Consider the following 19,309-nt stretch of genomic DNA (forward strand, 5'->3'; position numbering starts at 1 on the left):
CCAGCCCTCAAACCTCAAGATGTCACTCTAATAATGTCCTCGCACCTGTCTGAGTTAGAGTGAGCGGGTCTGAGAGTAGGGTCCCAAGACACCCATTTCTGAGGTGTCCTGGCCCACACCCAGAAGAAGACGTACCACACAGAGACCTGGGAAGAAACGGAACAGACAGGCGTGGCTGTGTTCCCTGTGTCTCTTACCATTGCACCGACCCCTTGGGGTCAAAGTCTACTCCTTATAGGGCTGTTCGTGCTCCATGCAACCTAAGCGTAGAGACAGATCATCCAGGGGCCAGCATTGTATTGCAATGGGTTAAGCCACTGCCTGCATCTTTGGCATCCCATATCAGAGCACCAGTTTGAGTCCTGGATGCTCTGTTTCCAAGCCAGCTCCCTGGGAAGGCAGCTCCTGGGAAAGCAGCAGGAGACGGCCCAAATGCTTGAGTCCCTGCCATCTAGGAAGGAGTGGCAAATGGAGTTCCTGGCTCCTGGCTTCAGCCTGGCCCAGCCCTGGCTGTTGTGACCATTTGGGCAGTGAACCAACAGATGGAAAACTGAGCAATCTCTCTCTTTCTCCCCCCCCCCCCCGCCTCCCTCTCTCAGCTCTGCCTTTCAAATAAATAAATAAGTAAGTCTTTTAAGAACTGGATTATTCACCTTTAAGTCTTCAGTCTGAAGGTTCCTGTTTCACCTAAAACTGTGATCAAATAAATTTTGCCATCTTTGCTGATCTGGGATGGTGGGGTTGGCCTTTATGTGGGATGGGACGGGGATCACCCCCTTTCCTGCCCTAAACCTCCCAAGAACAACTCCAGACACTCCCAGTCACAAGCTCTAGCATACGGGTACCAGATGGCCCAGGGTGCCGGGGAAGGGGCAGCCTTCCGTCCTCTGTGCCTGGCAAAGGCAGGGATGTGATGGTGGGAGCGTGGTCCTCGTCGGGTGTCCCAGCCAGGCGCTGGCTGGGCCCTGAACAGCAGACACAGCTCCCTTTGGAAGGCGCGTCCTGTTATAACTTACCTTGTAGGGAGTTGGGGGGGGCATCCCGTGGTGGTCAGCACAGAACACAGCCGACAGCACGTGTCCGATACACATTTATGGGATGACTGCATGAACACGTAAATGAAGGACCTTCGGTGAGAATTAACCAACAATTCACAGGAGTGGCCCTGCAACTGAAATCTTCTCATCTCAGTGAGACTTTCTTTGGGTATCCTTAAAAGTAGATGATTCTCGGGGCCGGCACCGTGGCTCACTTGGTTAATCCTCCGCCTGTGGCACCAGCATCCCATATGGGTGCCAGGTTCTGGTCCCAGTTGCTCCTCTTCTGGTCCAGCTCTCTGCTGTAGCCCGGGAAGGCAGTGGAGGATGGCCCAGGTGCTTGAGCCCCTGCACCCGCATGGGAGACCAGGAGGAAGCACCTGGCTCCTGGCTTCGGATCAGCGCAGCGCTGGCCACTTGGGGGGTGAACCAACGGAAGGAAGACCTTTCTCTCTGTCTCTCTCTCTCACTGTCTAACTGCCTGTCAAAAAAAAAAAAAGAAAGAAAGAAAGAAAGAAAAAGAAAAAAGAAAAGAAAAAAAAAGAAGCTAGAAGCAAAACCCCACCCCTGTGTAATCCCACTTACATGAAGTGTCCAGAAAAGACGAATCCACGGAGATGGAAAGGAGAGCTGGCGGCCTGGGACTGACCAGTGTGAGACATCTTCCTGGGGTGAGGGTGGGTTCTAAAGTTAGACTACCATGGAATCTGAACACTTCGGAAATGTATTATAGATTCTTGACTCCTACTTAGCATGGTGTGAGGTGTTTTTTGTTTTTTGTTTTTTTTTTAAGATTTATTTATTTGAGAGGTAGAGTTACAGACAGACAGCGGGAGAGACAGAGAAAGGTCTTCTATCCACTGGTTCACTCCCCAAATGGCCGCAACAGCTGGAGCTGGGCTTATCCGAAGCCAGGAGCCTGGAGCTTCTTCTGGGTCTCCCATGCAGGTGCAGGGGCCCAAGGACTCAGGTCACCTTCTACTGCTTTCCAGGCCATAGCAGAGAGCTGGATCAGAAGTGGAGCAGCCAGGACCCGAACCAGTGCCCATATAGGATGCCGGCACTGCAGGCAGAGGCTTAGCCTACTATGCCACAGTGCTGGTCCCAGTATGAATTTTTTAAAAAGTTTTATTTTCTTTATCTGAAAGGTAGGGTAACAGAGAGAGTGAGAAAGACATCTTACATCTGCTGGTTCACTCCTCAATGGCTTAACAGCAGGGGCTGGGCAGGCTGAATCCAATAGCCCAGCACCCCATCTCGGTCTTCCATATGGGTGACAGGGACCCAAGCACTTGGGCCATCTTCTATTGCTTTCCCAGGTGCATTAACAAGGAGCTGGATTAGAAGCAGAGCAGCTGGGACTTGACCTGGTGCTCTGATAAGGGATACTTGGCATTGTAGGAAGCAGCTATGCCACAACGCTGGCCCCCATATTGAGTGAATTTTATGCAAATAAATAATGGCTCAATAAAGTGTTAAGTGGTGACTCCATCCTTTGTAACAGCCGGCGACCAAGGACCCCCAAAGCCCACCTGCAAGAACAGACTGAGCTTGCCATGGGCCCCAGAACCAGCGTCTTGCTACAGATGCCACGCGGGATCCTGGGGTGAGTGAGAGGGAGCAGTGAATCAGCAAAGTCGAACAAGATCGTGGCCAGACTGGCAAGGGTCCTGTGGCCGCCTGCTCCCTGCAGCTCTGAGGGCCAGCTCCCCCACCCCCCACCCCGTAACAGTCGCTCAGGCACTGGCGCATGTGAAATGTGAATTGAGGATCCCGGCTTAGCACTACCTTTGCATTGCCTGTGGGAAAGGCTTTGTGCAGCCTTGAGAATGGAGGTCATAGAACAGTAGGACCCTTCCCCAACAGTAACAGACAATTTGCGAAATGTCAGTCTCCTGGCTCCTGTAGCCTGATCTGAAGGAGCTGAAAGGGTGAATTTTCTTAATGCAGTTCTATGGTTCTGCATTCTCACTGGCTACGATTGGCTCACATTCCTTAAAAAAAGGGCTGCTTTCCAGTAAAGAGCCCACCATGGGGAGGAGGTGGCCACAACGGCAGGAGCTGTGCTGACCCGAAGCCAGGAGCCAGGAGCTTCTTCTGGGTCTCCCACGTGGGTGCAGGAGCCCAAGGACTTGGACCATCTTCCACTGCCTTCCTGGGCCATAGCAGAGAGCTGGACTGGAAGAGGAGCAACCGGGACAGAATCCGGCACCCCAACTGGGACTAGAACCCGGTGTGCTGGCACCGCAGGCAGAGGAATAGCCTACTGAGCCGTGGTGCCAGCCCTGGCTGCTCTACTTTTGATCCAGCTCCTTTCTAATGGTCTGGGGAAAGCACCAAAAGATGGCCCAAGTACGTGGGAGACCTGGATAAAGCTCCTGGCTTCAGCCTGGCTCAGCCTGGCTCAGCCCTGGCTGTTGTGGCCACTTGAGTAGTAAACCCCAGCAGATAGAAAATCTCACTCTCTTTCTGTCTTTCTTGTGGTGGCTCTTTCAGATAAACAAATAATTTTTTTAAAAAACAGACCACTTCTAGGAATGTCCCCAACAGACACATGTCTGTGTCACAAGGTAAGTGCACGCTCTCCACAAGCATTGCTGATGACAACAATGGAGTGAAGCCAGGCCAAGGCTAGATATGAGATGTGTCAAGCCAAGTAGGACCCGTCCCCACCAAGGATCACTACAGAGCTGAGACAGTTGGGACGCCCTGGTCAGTGACAGAAGCCAGGCAGTGACCATCTGTGCAAAAACACCTGGGGTCCTAGATGGACCTGAAGGTTCATTTACTTACAAATACCTAAGGGAAGTCTGAGGAGACCCCCAAGAGACAAATGCAGTTACTTGAAACGGGGCAGTGGGCAACGGAGGGCTGGAAGTTCACCTGGTGTTTGAGCTACATTTGGGCTGTTTGATAAACAGAAGGGAAACTGGAAAGGCATACAATACTGGACAGACCCTGTGGCTCTAGCCTGAACATCTGGCCACTGGGCTTTTGTCCTTTGTAGCTGGCATCAGACAAACCCAAACCCAGGCTTTCTTTCCCTAAATAAAGCATTATTGTCTTATCTTGGGAGCCAGTTACTGGACACTCACCAAGAACAGGGGGAAAATACGGTCCCTGCTACTTTGGGTAATGATGGGGGTGGGGACAGGGTGACCCTAGACAGTCTGCATGGACTGGCTGTGGCTGCCAGTGCAGAGACACCACTGGGAGTGAGTTCACTTGGACACAAACCCCTTTTTAAAAGTTCATGTGAAAAAAAAGATTTGAAGCGTTCCTGGTGTTCCTGTAAGAAGCATTCGCTGGGAGCGATGCTTGTGTGAGATTTGTTCCAAGCATCGCTGGAAAACCACCCACTGTGCAAACAAGAGCTGCAAACGTTGAACTGGGAGGTTGAAGTCAATCCCAAGATTTACTCCGTGGGAGTCTCCTGAGGTGGCTGGAAGCTGCTGTATAGTGGAATATTTAGTCGCATGTCCTAATTTAGTACAGAAATCTATATCCAGTAATCTGACACTGGTTTTGACAATGACTGTTAATAAAAACAAATGTACAGTGTGTAAAAGGTACTTTTTGGTTTCCTATGGCTGGACTAGAAGTCCATGCATGGAGGCACACTGGGTGCGCTGGTTAAGGCACAGCATGGGATGCCTGCATCCCACATTGAAATGCTGGTGTTAACACAGGCAACCTGCTTCAATGCCAGCTTCCTGGCAAGGTGCACCCAGGAAGGCAGCAGGAGATGGTTCCAGTAGCTGGGACCCTCTCACCCTGTATATAGCAGACTCAGACTGCGTTCCTGGCTCCCAGCTTCGGCCCGGCCCAGCCCTAGGTGTTGTGTGCATTTGGAAAGTGACCAGCAGATGAAAGATCTTTCTTTGTCTCTGCTTTTCAAATAAAATGAAGTCAATAAAATAAACAAATAAACTTCAGCCCCTCGATTCCACTGAATTCCTGGATTCCTGTTTCGTGGGTGTGAATGGGGACATTCACCTGCTTCTAATCAGTTGTCCTGGAACATCCCGATGAAGCCAGAGCTGTCCAATGGCAGCAACTTTAAAAGCTCAGTAATCTTTCTCAAGATGCACCACACTTTTACAATGAGAACAAGCAGTACCAAACAGATGTTATATTTAGCCGAGAAAGAAATCCCCCAAACCCAAATCTCCCCCATGTTAAAAACACCTTGCAGGGTTTTTCTGCAGGGCCTCGGCGGTGGCAGCCCTGCGGTGCGCTCCCTGGCCAGGAGCATCTCGTTCTCACTGGGGCCCAGCGACGGGCAGCTGAAGCCACGGAGGCAGCAGAGGCCGGCTCCCCTGACAGTGCCCGCGGGAGAGGCAGCCCGAGGGCTATTTCCCATTTTTCACTCTCAGGTCACAGCACAGCAGTTAAACCACCAGGTGGACCAAATTAGAGATGAACTGTTCAGTTCCTCTTTCACATCAGTGGAAATGAGAAGTCACGCCACTGAACCCCGAGCTCCCGCGATACGCAATGTGGGCCACGCTGGCTGGCACAGGGCCTCGAGGCCGGCTCCTAACCCTTGTCCCAGGATGCACTTCAGGATGCACCCGGAAGCGTGGGATCATTTGTGTGTGGGCAATGCCTCCTGGGAGCAGTGCTCTGCTGAGTGGGTGGTGATGGGCGGGACGCCCTACCCCAAGATGGCACCTTGCACTGCAGGAAACTGCCCTTCTGGGCTGACGCAGGCCATAAGACCCCCTCTTTACTCCCAGAGAAAGGGGGTGCCCTTGCTCCTGAAGACACAGGGACACAGAAAAAGCTGAACAAATGGGTCTCGCTGGGTCCTCCGGTCGTTACTATTTGGTCACACCTTTGTCCGACTGCCCTTCTGCGTGCCTGTGTGGTCTTTATAAAACAGCACAGAGCGTGGATTTGGGGCTGGTGTGGCAAGGCCGGTGACACTGACATCCCATATGGGAGCTCAGTTGGAGTCCTGGCTGTTCTGCTTCTGATCCACACCCTGATACTGTGCCTGCAAATGCAGCTAGGACGGCCCAACCCTGGCCACTGCAACCATCTGGGGAGTGAACCAGCAGCTGGAGGCTCGCTCTCTCTCTTGCAAATAAATGAATCTTTTAAAATGCTATGCTTTCCTCTCATTACTCTGGCTTTTTTTTCCCCATAGGGGCTCAGCTACGGACCTTTGCAGTGGGTGAGGAACTACGGCTTCTCCGATGATGAACCTCAAGTTCAGAGTGATGTGAACAGTCAGGCCCAGTTTGATGACTGTTATGGTTTGCTCTGGATGTACCTTGAATGTGCCTCGAAGAAGTTTACCTGTTGGGATCTTGATGCCCAGTGTGATAGACTTGAGATGATAGGGCCAGGTGGGGGTCACCAGCTCATTGTGGGCACTGCCTTTGGAAGGGACCCACGTGGCTCCAGTGGGACCCTGGTGAGTTCCTGAGAGGGTGGTCCAGCCCCTGAATCCCTGCCGCTGTGACACCGTCAACCAGGAGTCCTTCCCAGAGCTGAGCCAATGGCGATGCCAGGCCTCGGACCTCCAGAACCTCTTTGCTTGACAAAGTGCCCAGGCTTGGAAATGGGACAGGGACCTGACACACAAGACCCACTCCCAGAGGGGACCTTGGCCTGACTCGCCTCTCACCCCCACTCAGAGCTGGCCCCAGAGGCGCCAGGTGCACCAGTCGCATACTTTAACTTGTGTAGTGAAGTCAGCGGGTGGCGCACATCACCTTGGCTGGTCTCCTGTCCTAAGAGGTCAAAGTAGTCTGGCCAACGCCACAGCAACGGCAGGTACCTATTAGAAATGAATGTTCTGGGGGCCGACGCTGTGCTGCAGTGGGTTAAGCCGCCGTCTGCAGTGCTGCATCCTACAAGGGCACCAGTTTGAGTCCCGACTGCTCTGCTTCTGATCCAGCTCCCTGCTAATGCACCAGGGAAAGCAGTAGAAGATGGTCCAAGTGCTTGGGCCCCTGCACCCATGTGGAAAATCCAGAAGAAGCTCCTGGCTCCTGGATTTGGATCAGCCTAACTTCAGCTGTTGTGGCCATATGGAGAGTGAAACAGCAGATGGAAGACCTCATTCTGCCTCTCCTTCTCTCTCTCTTAACTCTACTTTTCAAATAAATAAGAAGTAAATCTTTTTAAAGAAAAGATTGGGTCGGTGCTGTGGCGCAGCAGGTTACAGCCCTGGCCTGAAGCACTGGCATCCATGTGGGCGCCGGTTCTAGTCCCGGCTGCTCCTCTTCCGATCCAGCTCTCTGCTGTGGCCTGGGAAAGCAGCAGAAGATGGCCCAAGTCCTTGGGCCCCTGCACCCATGTTGGAGACCCAGAAGAAGCTCCTGGCTCCTGGTTTGGGATCAGTGCAGCTCCAGCTGCTGCAGCCATCTGAGGAGTGAACCAGCGGATGAAAACCTCTCTCTCTGTCTCTACCTCTCTCTCTCTCTGTAATTCTGTCTTTCAAATTAAAAAATAAATCTTAAAAAAAAAAGAAAAGAGAAATGCACGTTCTGGGGCCTCCAGCCCTGCAGAGTCAGACAGGAGCCGGGAGGGCGGTGCGGGCCCTGCAGCAGGTGCTGACGCACGCTAAGGGCCTGCCGCTTTACCTGGAGCACACTCACAGCTCAGCCTCGCCTGGCCCCACTCCAGTGAACACGGAGCACCTGCCTTTGTGCTGTGAGGGGCGGCCCCAGACACTCTCTGGCTAGCAGCAGCACCTCTAGGGCTCATCTAAGTTGCGGCTGGGGTACGGCTCCCCCTACCCCAAACCCCGAGGTGCACTCTGGCCCAGCTGGCTGCACTGCAGATGGTGCAGGGGATGCAGGCAGCCCCGGAGGCCCACTCTCTCGCGCTCCTCCCTGCACCTCAGCCTTGCTCCAGGGCCCTGGGAAGTACCAGGCTCCAGGTCTAAATGTGTCGGGGTCCTGGGACCTCAGGCAGGGAGACAGGTTGAAAACCAACAGCCACCTTCACATCCTCCACAATGAGCTCACGCATGAAACCTCAGCAAAGCAAAGCAAGGGAAGGTATTTCCGTCATTTTCTGCCAGTGTGCGTCAGATTAGCGGGGAGGTGCCAGTCCTGTGTGAACCCCCAAAACACACCACAATCACCAGGCAGCAGGTCACCTCCTCGCCCAGGAAGTTGCTTCCAAGGCCTGACGTCCTCACAGCCCGCCAGAGACAACCAGACGTTCTGTTTCACTTTATTGGCTACACCAGGTGTGGGGTTTACAAACGGGATGGAGCAGGTGCATAGGGTACAGTCAGCGCACCTGTGGGCCCATGTGTCACAGGGGCTCTGAAATGGACGGACCTCACTTACACTAAGACAAGCAAACCAGAGTACAGCCAGATGGCATCCCACCACGCACAACGTAAACAGTTAAATTACTAAGCCATTATTTTAGATCAAAATACTTCCATGAAAATGGCGTACAAAAAACCCATATAAATTACATTTAAGGTCTGTACATGATTCTTAAAAAATAACAACAGTGTGTTCTGTACAATATTGCTTCCTTTGAACATTCTAAACCCACAAAACACTTTCCCTTGATTTCCAGAAAAGTGGGCAAGATACAGATGCAGTATAATTAAAACCATTTCACAAAAATACGAACTTGCGTCAGTTTCTTTAAAGGCACAACGTGTTGTCTTAATACGGGGAACATCCCTTTCTCCTGGAACCCCAGCGGGTGGCAGGTGTCAGACTCCTGTTCCCGAGAATCTTTGGCTGCTGAGACCATCACGGGCAAGGAGGCAGTGGAGAGAAGCCAACAGGTCGGAGGCTGGCCATTTCAAAAGAGCCAGGCACCTCTGGGCTGCCCTCTGCAGGCCTGTTTTTCCAACGCTTCAGAATATTTGAGTCACTGATTTTCTTGCAAGCACTTCCTGTGCACAACCTGGTGACCACTGCGTCAGCGCAGGCAGCAAGGCGGGGCACTGTGCGTCCTGCTTCCCAGGATGTCCCAGGCCGGCTCCGAGTGGATAGGACGGGAGCGGAGTTTCACGCCGTCCAGTCTGCAAACCAGCCTCACTGGTCCCTGGTCTTCCCAGAGGTGGTCGAGGTCCCCTCCCCGCCTGCCCCCAGCCATGTGATGATGATCCTCAGGCTTCCAGCTGCACCTGCGCTTCCTCCACCTGCAGAGTGTCATTGTCTCCTAGGAGCTCGGTCTCTGGCACGGAGCCTTCCTCCTCCTCCTCGGCTTCCTGCACGGGGCTCTGGGCCACGTCTTCCGGGACGTTCTGTGTGTCCTCCGTGCCCTCGGACAGCAGGGCTGCTCTGTCCGCCACGGACGTGTTGGAGGGCGCCGTGGTGACATAGCCCGTGCTGGTGGAGCCGCTGCCACTGTGGTGCGAGCTGGGCTTGGGGACCATTGGCGGGGGCACCTGCTGCGGGGCCGTCTGCATGGGGATGTGCACCGGGTAGAAGTTGGGCAGGTAGGCCCCGTAGGCAGGCACTGGCTGGTAGCCGTTGACGGGGATGTAGAGCTGGGGCGCGGGCACCATGGGTCTGATCTGGCCCTTCATGGGGATGAACTGGGGCTGCGGGAAGGGCTGGGCCTTCTGCTTGGGCCCCACGTAGCGCGTGTTGCTCACGTTGCTCACGGGGCTGGTGCTCAGCGAACTGGTCTGCGTGGTGTTGCTGGCGCCCGAGGTCTGCGCCGAGCTGTTGTAGTTGGAGAGGTTGCCCCAGGCGCGCAGGCGGCTGTGGATGTCCTTGAAGCGGGGCCGCCGGCTGGGGAACTCGTGCCAGCACTCGATCATAAGGGCGTACACCCAGGCCGGGCAGTCGTCGGGGCAGGGCAGCACCTGCCGGTTACGGATCATCTCCACCACGTCCTGGTTGGAGTAGCCGCAGTAGGGCTGCAGGCCGTAGCTGAAGACCTCCCACAGGACCACGCCGTAGGACCAGATGTCGGAGTCGATAGAGAACTTGCCGTACATGATGGCCTCGGGGGACATCCAGCGGATGGGCAGCAGCGAGCTACCCATCAGTTTGTAGTAGTCGGCGGCGTAGACCTCACGGAAGAGGCCCAGGTCGGAGATCTTCACGGCCAGCTTGTCGTACACGAGCACGTTGCGGGTGGCCAGGTCCTTGTGGACCACGTGGTGGCTGGACAGGAACTCCATGCCCGCGGCGATCTGAGCCACGACGTGCACGAAGTCGGGCGGCTCCAGGGCCGACTTGACCGTGCGGTCGTCGTCGGTGCTGCCCACGTCCGAGTGCGGCGAGCGCATGACCAGGAACTCATGCAGGTCACCGTGCGGGCAGTAGCTGAAGATCATGCTCAAGGGCTGGTCCTTGGTCACCACGCCCAGCAGACAGATGACGTTGGGGTGCTGGAGCCGGGCCCGCAGCATGGCCTCGTGCCGGAACTCCTCGCGGAGGGGCCCCTCGGCCTTGTCTTTCAGCGTCTTGATGGCCACTGCCTGGGTCTGCTCCCCTGGGGTGGGCCCGAACAGGTGCCCCTTGTAGACTTTGCCGAACCGGTCCTCCCCCAGCTCCTCCATGAACCTCACCGTGGACAGGCTGATCTCTTTGAGCTTGGCCTGCTGAGAACAAAAATCCCAGAATGAAACTTCGGTCACTACAGCACTGGGAGCAGAGCTGGGCAGTCACTGGTAGGGGACAGAGGGAGGGCCAGGAGGGACAAAGTGCCAGGGCCACAGAGCTGCAGAAGACCCACTGCTCCTGCCCGACCTAGACTTGGTCCGTCCCGGGCAGCTCTGATGAACCTGAGGCCACAAGGCTGCCTCCTGCCTGCAACCTTCAGTGAGTCCCAACCAGGCTACAGGTGAAGTTTCTCCAGAATATGGCCAAGATACTGTAGACTTCCTCCCCTCTGTGTGTGTTCACACACACACACGCACACACACAGCCAAGCCTGGGCACCAGGGCACCAGCTGTCCTTGGAGTTACCTCTGGCCTCTCCTAACCAGGTTCCTCCACCTCCCCGTTTCTCACTCCCACGTCGCAGCCAGTTCCCTCTGGCTCACGGGCCCCCGGGATGCTCTCCCCACCACATGCTGCCTTCCAGGACTCTGTCCCGTTAAGAGTCCAGCCCGGCTGTTCCACAGCCTCTCCCACCAGGCCCCAACTCCATCCTCGGGTACACGCAGAAGCAGCACACAGCCTGCGTCTCTCTGAGCCTCAGCTGCCCATCTGCTCCTTCTGTGTGGCTGGCCCTCGTCCTCCTCAGAGGCTCCTGGTCCCCGAAGGACTCAAGTCGTCACTGGCCAGCCCCCGCCCACGCACACAGGCGCCGCCTCCCTGGCTGAGGAGCCCGGCGAGCCCAGGGGCCCCTTCAAAGCCACATGGAAATGCTGTTCCCACAAGGGCTGTGCCTCTTCTCCTCCACCATGTGTCAGCGTCCCATAGACCCCCACCATCTAAAAACTCTCGGCCTGGGGACGCCCTTTCTGCACTGGCACGGACCCCTACCTTTCATTAGGAAACTACTGTTCTATCCCCCGACCCCCGAAACACTACACAAAGCAAAACCAAGCCAACGTGAAACTGCGCGTTACGCAGCAAGGCCACGAAGAGACCCAAGGTCACAGGTACCCAAGCCCCGAGGTGACGCCTGGAAGAGCCACCTCCCTAGAGCGCGCGAGGCGAGTGACCTGTTTGTGCTGGCTGATGAGCGGCATTTCCATGTCCTGGCTGGGCGAGGCCATCAGCTGTCGGCGCTGCGGGGCAGACCCGGACGCCTTCTGCTTATTCCGGCACATGCACACCAGGAAGAAGAGGCAGGCGATGACCAAGGGGATGGCGATGCTCGGGACCAGGATGTATAGAATCCCCATCTTGCTGCTGTCCCGGGGACCTGCAGACGGTAAGATGCCTTTTCAGAAAACGCACCCCCTTTGGCAACTCCGAAGTTCTGCACTAGCCCACTCCCCACCTCCAGCCCATACATCGGAGTGCAAATGAATGATCAGATACGTGATGCTAAGGGACCCACCTGTATCCCAGACTGTCACAGAGTAACACAGCAAGAATGTACATCCTACTGTAGAGGGGCGAGGTGGGGGGGGGGCTAATCCAAACCGCCCACCGTGGAACACACCGGAAGACACAGCATAAGACACACAGGGACTCTGCAGGTCTGAACACTCCTAATAATTCTATCTGCTTGCTTTCTTCACACGTGAATGCCATAGAAAATGGGTGATCGGAGTCCAGTGCTGTGGTGCAGTGGGCCACGCTGCCCTGTGATGCTGGAATCCCATATCGGAACCCTCATTCTGGGCCTGGCTGCTCCGCTTCTGATCCAGCTCCCTGCTAATGAGCCTGGGAAAGCAGCAGAGGATGGCCCAGGTGCTTGGGCCCCTGCACCCACGTGGGAGATCCGGATGCAATTCCAGGCTCCTGGCTTCAGCCTGGCCCTGCCCCAGCTATTGTGGCCATTTGGGGAGTAAACCAATGAACGGAAGCTCTCTCTTGGTCTTTCTCTCTTTCTCCCTCTCTCTATCACTCGAGCTTTCAAATAGATAAATGTTAAAAAGAAAAACAAGATGATGATCTGCCTGCTTCTCTTCTACCAAGGTCTCCCCAGCTCCTGACAAGCTGCTGAGTGACAGTGAGTGACACTTGTCTCCTGTCCTCGCTGAGTGAACCTTGGTACTGGGATTAGAAAGTCCCCTTTTTCTCAGGCAATTTTGAACGTCCCCCTCGGGCATTTTTGTATGATGACAACACGTTCTTTTAGGGCAGTGACTTAAAATGCATCTGATTTAAAGATGCATTGGGACTGGAAATATTCAGTGTGCAACAGGCACACAGAAAGCTTGAAAAGCGAGATGCACCAAGGGTCCCGCTTGCAGCAACTTTTCCTTTTGGTTCCTGCAGAGTGAAAAGCAACGCTTTGTCTCCCTCTGCAGGATCTGCAGAGCAGGGGGAAGCAGAAGACCCTGACCCTGAGATGCTGGGCAGGGTGCATGGGTAGTGGGGATAGGGTTGGTTACTTCTGGGGTACTCCACACCCTCACCTCCCACCCCAGGGTGCCCAAGCACCCCAAGGCAACTGCATTGGAACAGCAGGCCGTGTGACTTGTAGCGAGTGACTGCTGTCGCAGACCCTAAGAGGGCCACCTTTGCCCATCCCTAGGGAACCACCTGGGCTTCTGCTTTCTTCCTAACCCTGCGAATAATGACCCCGGACTCAGATGGCCCTGGGGCCAGGGGGCAGTGTGCTGCCATCTAGAGGCACTCAGTGTGCTTTCTGAAAGCAAGCATTCAGGTCTAAATCGCTCTAAGCACAGAGCACACTTCCCCAAGACCCAGTCTTGCCCCACTCACCTCCCCTAAATAAGATCAAATCTGGTACATCCACACACAAAACACTCCCCTGGCCCTGCCCAGTGGCTCCCCCCTGGAAAGGGTCCGGAGGCAGATGTTCCAGAAGCCCCCGGCGGTGGAGGCGTGAGCTCACAGTTCACGGCTCATTACTAGGGTTGCGGAGGGCTGAAGTCTACACCTCGGTGCTAAGGTGCCAGGCCCTGGCGGGATTGTCTGCTCTACTAACGGTCTTTTTAAAAAGTCACCAGTGGGACACACGCTTGTTGGGAAACAGCTGTAGGAGCACAGACACGTGGGCCTGTAAAAGTGAACATGCCTCATAGTCCTTCTCACCCACGGTTGTCACACGGGTGACAGGCTGACAGTCACCTACCTTTTCACATGTGTGTTACACGGGACCACAGGAAATAACTGATGGCAGAAGCAGCTGTGGAGTTATATTTTTTTCTTTTTAGGTGGAATTTTAAATGGACATCATTTGCAATAGAATCAGACTATCGTTATGTTCCTGCCTGCGGTCTGTGGCAGGAATGAGATGTTCTGTGCTTTTCAGAGCAGGGGAGAGATACGGGCATTCCTCTCCAGCTGTGCCGTGACCTGCTTTCTTTCTTTTTATTTTTTTTGACAGGCAGAGTGGACAGTGAGAGACAGAGACAGAGAGAAAGGTCTTCCTTTGCCATTGGTTCACCCTCCAATGGCCGCCGTGGCCAGCACACCGTGCTGATCTGAAGGCAGGAGCCAGGTGCTTCTCCTGGTCTCCCATGGGGTGCAGGGCCCAAGCACTTGGGCCATCCTCCACTGCCCTCCCGGGCCACAGCAGAGAGCTGGCCTGGAAGAGGGGCAAGCGGGACAGAATCCGGTGCCCCGAGCGGGACTAGAACCCGGTGTGCCGGCGCCGCAAGGCGGAGGATTAGCCTAGTGAGCCACGGCGCCGGCCCTGACCTGCTTTCACCTCCCACCCAGACCCTGGGGACCACAACAGAGCTGCTTCCAGTTCGGCTCCCGCAGGCGGGCACCGGCCTTTGCTTTTGCATCCTCTGCGTGCAATACACCTGCAGCAAAGGGTTCCGAGGATTGCCAGGTCCAAGGACACCCAGCTTTTCCCTTCCGATTTTGATTGATTTTTAATTGCAAAAGCAACAACCTGCTTAGTGTGCCAACGTCTTCTGTTTTAACACCTCTGTAGGCTCTCGGGCACCTGTGTGCACTCACACACACACTTCCACTCCTTTCGTTTCTTTTACCAAAAGCCAAAGAAGTGGCGCTAACACAGCTCCTGCTCTATAACTTACTCCCTCCTCCACTTAGCAAGGCGTGGTAGAATCCTTCCTCGCAGGAAATGATTTTAAAGGGCTGTGGCACACCAGGGTGGCTAGACTACAATTTAATTCCTGCCATTTTTATTCTTCAAATTGATTCCTGCAATGCATACACATTCTTGAAAGACCTGTGGACAACCGCTGAGCACCAGGCAATGCCAAATTTGGAGCCGCCACACGGCACTGTGGGAGGGTGATGAATGCCAGATGGTACCTCCCCCCCACCACAGCGAGGAGGCAGGCAGGGGGCTGCGATGCCATAGGAGGAGGCCTCCTCCTGCAGGTGCAGAGGGAGCTGTGACTGCTCCACCTGCGCTCTCCTCTCTCCATCACCGTCCACTGCCTCCGTTCCCAGCCTTGGTCACCCTGCCGGCTGCAGCTGGTGGACCACACATGACTGCAACGCAGAGAGAACACTGCGGCTCTGCAACCTGCGACGGGACAGGGACTCTTGTGAGGAACGGTGAGAGATCTGTGTTCTCTCCTCACTCCACCAAGTCTGTGTGCGAACACTGGCAAGTGGGGAGAAGCTCAGAAAAGCATTTTGACCAACATCAGGCAATCCTGGGCGATGTTAATGGAGGCATAAGGTGCCAACCAAACAGCCCAGGGCACGGAAAATGCTCTCAAAATACAGACGGGGTCCCCAGTGGGTGGTAGAATTAGGGGTGCTTGGCCATCACTCCTCAGACCCTTTTTGTATTTGAAAACACCCTATAGCCAGCGACATTCATTTCATAATCAGCAACAGTTGTTTTTAAAACAATCACCGTGGTAGGACGGGAGAACAGGGTCCCCACGGCACACACATGTGCGTCCCTGGTCGGGACAGAAGTTCACATCACAAAGTATACTCAACACTCAACGCTTTAAAAAAAAAAGAGAGAGAGAATACATACTACACGAGGGAACGTCACACAGTTCCATGCGTACGTTTTTATTCTGCGTAAAGCACCAGGGGCCTTCCATCTGGCCTCCGGGGTTCCGGCAGTAAGCGTGCCCCCCTCCGAGCTCCGGGAAATCGGCACTCGACAGGTGGTGGCTGTGCGGGTGCTGCAGGGCCCACGGCTGGCACTGGTGGCCCGACTTGGTGGTGCTGGCGGTTCCTCTGTAGTCTGCCCCGGAGCCGTTGTAGCACTGATGGTCTGAGAAAGAAAGACGGGTTAGCAGGCCTTAAACTCCAGGGCAAACGGCCCAGCTCTGGGGGTGCAGCTCTGGGGGTGCACAGTTCACCTGTGATGATTTCAGAAAAGTGCCACCAAAGCCCTTTGCCTGCATGTGCCTGAACTGGACAACAGTCAGAGCAGCCTGCATCCCTCCCGAGAAAAGCTGCACTAGAAGTTACGACTCAGCAAAATCTGAGCCAAGTTCAACCAAGGGCGCACGAGGGAGATGGGGGAGGAAACCTGTCACCAAGGATTCCAGGAGTCCTTGGCACAGAGGTCAACATCCGGCTAGGGATGGCCGGGCCCTGTATCAGAGTGCCTGGGTTTGAGGCCCGCCTTCCAGCTTCCTCCTGATGGGCACTGCGGAAGGTGGAAGGTGAGGTTCAAGTAGTGAGGTTCCTGCCACTCATTTGGGAGTTCTGGGCTTCCGGCTTTCAACCTGGCCCAGCTTCTGCTGTTTGTGGTTAGCCGAGAGCTTCGGCTGTCTGCCTCTCTCCCTGTCTTTCAAATAAATAAATGGAAAATTTTTAAAAAGTTATCCCAGGGGCTTGACACCACCTTGAAGCCCACCTTTGGCAGGATGAGGACGCCAACCCCAGCCTCACTGATGGCCTGCGGTAGAAAGGATGTGAACAGCGCCAGCAGGAAGCATAAAGCCCCAGGCCTGGCGTGGGAGGAGCTGCGGGGTCCTGGGTCGCAAGACGAGGAGCCGGGACAGGCAGGAAGGGCGCTGAACCTCCTGCCCGGTGCCCACGGCACCTTCTCCCATCGGGCTGGCCCTCCTCACCCCCACGTGTCTCAGGCCCGCCCAGGGAGAAGGCTCCTCCCCGCGTCTGGGGCGTGGCTTCAGCAGGTCTGGGGCGTGGCTTCAGCAGGTCTGGGGCGGCCGCTGAGCGGCCGTGGGCTGCGTGGCAACCAGCCCTGTGGGCTCCAGCGGCTGCCAACAGCCTTTTTTTTTTTTGACAGGCAGAGTGGACAGTGAGAGAGACAGACAGAGAGAAAGGTCTTCCTTTGCCGTTGGTTCACCCTCCAATGGCCGCCGCGCTGCGGCCGGCGCACCGCGCTGATCCGATGGCAGGAGCCAGGTGCTTCTCCTGGTCTCCCATGGGGTGCAGGACCCAAGCACTTGGGCCATCCTCCACTGCACTCCCTGGCCACAGCAGAGAGCTGGCCTGGAAGAGGGGCAACCGGGACAGAATCTGGCGCCCCGACCGGGACTAGAACCCGGTGTGCCGGCGCTGCAAGGCGGAGGATTAGCCTAGTGAGCCGCGGCGCCGGCCAACCAACAGCCTTTTGAGACAGGCGCTCCCATGGCTCCATTTTAGGGACGTTTGCAGCACTGGCAGGCGTAAGGGGGTGGGAGGATTTGAGTCCCAGAGACGGCCAGGGAGGGCCGAGCCGAGGGAGAGTGCCCGGGGGCTCCTGGCCCTCGAGGAGGGGGTCCCCCACCCCCCGGGCGCAGCGGGCACTCACAGCGGCCCAGCCTCTCGGCCGGGATGCCAATGCGCATGCAGTTGGCGGCGTCGGGGCTGTCGGGCAGCGGCAGCAGCTCGCACTTGGGCAGCTGCAGGCGCATGAGGATGAGCGGGTTGGAGCGCGCGACGGTGTACTCCCGGCGGCACAGGTCGCTCTCCAGCACCTCGCACTCGTCGCGGCACAGCTCCCGCGGCTTGGGCGCCCGCGAGCGCGCGTCGCACAGCGGGAACACGAAGTGGCAGAAGGACGGGATGGCGAACTGGGAACACTGGTCCGACAGGTGCGTGGACGTGCCGATCATGGTGAAGGCGGCTGCGGGAGCGAGAGGCCACGTGAGCGCGCCCGGACCTCGCCCCCACGGCCCCCGGCACCCTACCCGAGCCCTACCCTCCGCGCCCCCGGCCCCGCCTCCTGTGCTCTGCTCAGGGCACCCAGGACAAACTGCCCTGTGTCCTCTGAGCCCCCGCCCCCACCCAGCACCCCACCCAGCACCCGCCTGACTCGTGTCCCCAACCCAGGGCACAGCCTGAGCTGCATCCCCAGGACCCTACCCTGAGCGCAGAGCCTCCCCTCCAGACCCCCCTTCTGCCCCCCAGCCCCAACCCTGCACCCCATCCTCGCCACAATACCCTGCACCGCCAACCTGAGCTCCAATCCCCACCTCCTGCATCCATCACTGCCTGCACCCCAGACTCTCTGAGCCCCCAAAGCCTGATGCCCCAGCCACATCCCAACACCCCAGGTCTCCCCATCCTCTTGCTCCCTTCCCCCTACCCTGAACCCCAGACCCTGTGCCCCTCGCCAGGAACCCTCCAGCTGTGCTGGCTCTGCCCTGGACACGGTGTCCCCGAGCAGGCCCACGGTGCCCACCATGTGCTCTGATCTCAGCTCCCCCTCCACACGCCAGAAGCAGAACAAGACACCAGGGAAAGGAAGACGCCCTCCGCTGCCCCTCGATGGGAAGATTCCAATTTCTCTCTCCCCCCCCCCTCTCTCTCACACACACACACACAGCCCCTTCCTAAAGACAAGCTCTCAGTTGGGCTCTGCAGGCTAGCAGGTGCACAGAGCCTGGGGTTGCAGACATGCAGAAGCAGAACAGGACCAGGGCGCCGCCCAGGGCTCTGTCTTTCCCAACACTGCAGGCCTTCCCCGGGAAGGTCCCGGGCACAGGCAGAGCGAATGGTGGTCCAGGGAGACTCAGCCCTGACTCAGCTGCCAGGGAGTGAATGACAAGGCAGCTTCAAAGCCGGGCCAGCGCCATGGAGTGGGGAAGCGGGCAAAGGGGAAGAGTGTGGTGATAGTTTGCTTCTTAGGGGCCAGACGCTGGAGGATGGAGAGTGCTGGGGACACAGCAGGTGGGGAGGAAGGGGTAGGAACACAGGAGCAGGTTGGACCAGGTTGTACATGAGAATGGGGGGGGGGGTGGTTTCTGTGCCCATTATTCCATTTTTGCTGGTGAAAGACCTGCTAATACGAGGAGTCTCTGCCTGCATGCCATGCTGAGGCTGGGTCCTCCAACAGGGACAGAAATCGGGCGATTTTAATCCTAGGGCAGTAGCTGTTCTCAAATTTGTACTTGCTGTGCCAGGTGTGGCCAGCAGGTGGCGCTGCTGCCAACCATTTCTTCCTGGGAGACCCACCCAGCCCCAGCAGCAGGCCAGGGAGCTCAGCTATAAAATAGCCGGAGATGCCAGTGTGTGTGTGTGTGTGTGTGTGTGTATGCCCGCGTGCGTGCATATGTGCTGGCAACCGGCCCTGTGTCAGTGGCCACGTGCAGGGGGCATGGCCCAGCCTGGGTGCCCGCACCACAGTGCTCTTCATGTTGTCCTCGGTTCACGATTGAGGAACAGAGAGGGTGAGATTGCGTGATTACAGGTTGGGCCATCAAAATTGCTCTCATTTCCAAACCACACATCAGTCGGCGCAGAGCAGCTGCGAGCTGCTTCTCACGAAACCCTGAAGTTAGAGGGCCTGCGTTCTACGCCTTCCTTTAAAAACGGCGGTAAAATCAG

At 56.3% G+C, this 19,309-nt stretch overlaps 1 protein-coding gene and 1 long non-coding RNA gene across 10 annotated transcripts in view; one reads left to right on the top strand and one right to left on the bottom strand.

Annotated features, from left to right (window-relative positions):
- The window catches only part of LOC149128665 (uncharacterized), a 268,169-nt gene extending 259,972 nt beyond the window's left edge, over window positions 1-8,197 (top strand). For all 3 annotated transcript variants that reach the window (XR_016223034.1, XR_016223044.1, XR_016223055.1), the window contains 2 exons: window positions 2,542-2,643; window positions 6,190-8,197. This is a non-coding gene — a long non-coding RNA (uncharacterized LOC149128665). The remainder of the gene's footprint in view (window positions 1-2,541; window positions 2,644-6,189) is intronic.
- Window positions 8,198-8,215: 18 nt separating this feature from the next.
- Window positions 8,216-19,309, bottom strand: part of ROR2 (ROR family WNT receptor 2) — a 216,460-nt gene continuing 205,366 nt past the window's right edge. For 3 of the 7 annotated variants that reach the window (XM_089316087.1, XM_089316079.1, XM_089316080.1), the window contains exons 6-9: window positions 17,292-17,606; window positions 15,552-15,797; window positions 11,656-11,858; window positions 8,216-10,581 (exon numbers count right to left, since the gene is read on the bottom strand). In XM_089316087.1, the coding sequence (XP_089172213.1) occupies window positions 9,136-10,581; window positions 11,656-11,858; window positions 15,552-15,797; window positions 17,292-17,606 (2,210 nt within the window). In that variant the 3' untranslated portion in view covers window positions 8,216-9,135. Of the gene's footprint in view, window positions 10,585-11,655; window positions 11,859-15,551; window positions 15,798-17,291; window positions 17,607-19,309 lie in introns of those variants that run through there. The other 4 variants (XM_089316077.1, XM_051847319.3, XM_089316084.1 and 1 more) reach the window with 2 other exon arrangements.

The sequence above is a fragment of the Oryctolagus cuniculus genome, chromosome 1 (genome assembly GCF_051225735.1).
Source record: "Oryctolagus cuniculus isolate XC-2025 breed Fujian yellow rabbit chromosome 1, ASM5122573v1, whole genome shotgun sequence".
Classification (NCBI taxonomy): domain Eukaryota; kingdom Metazoa; phylum Chordata; class Mammalia; order Lagomorpha; family Leporidae; genus Oryctolagus; species Oryctolagus cuniculus.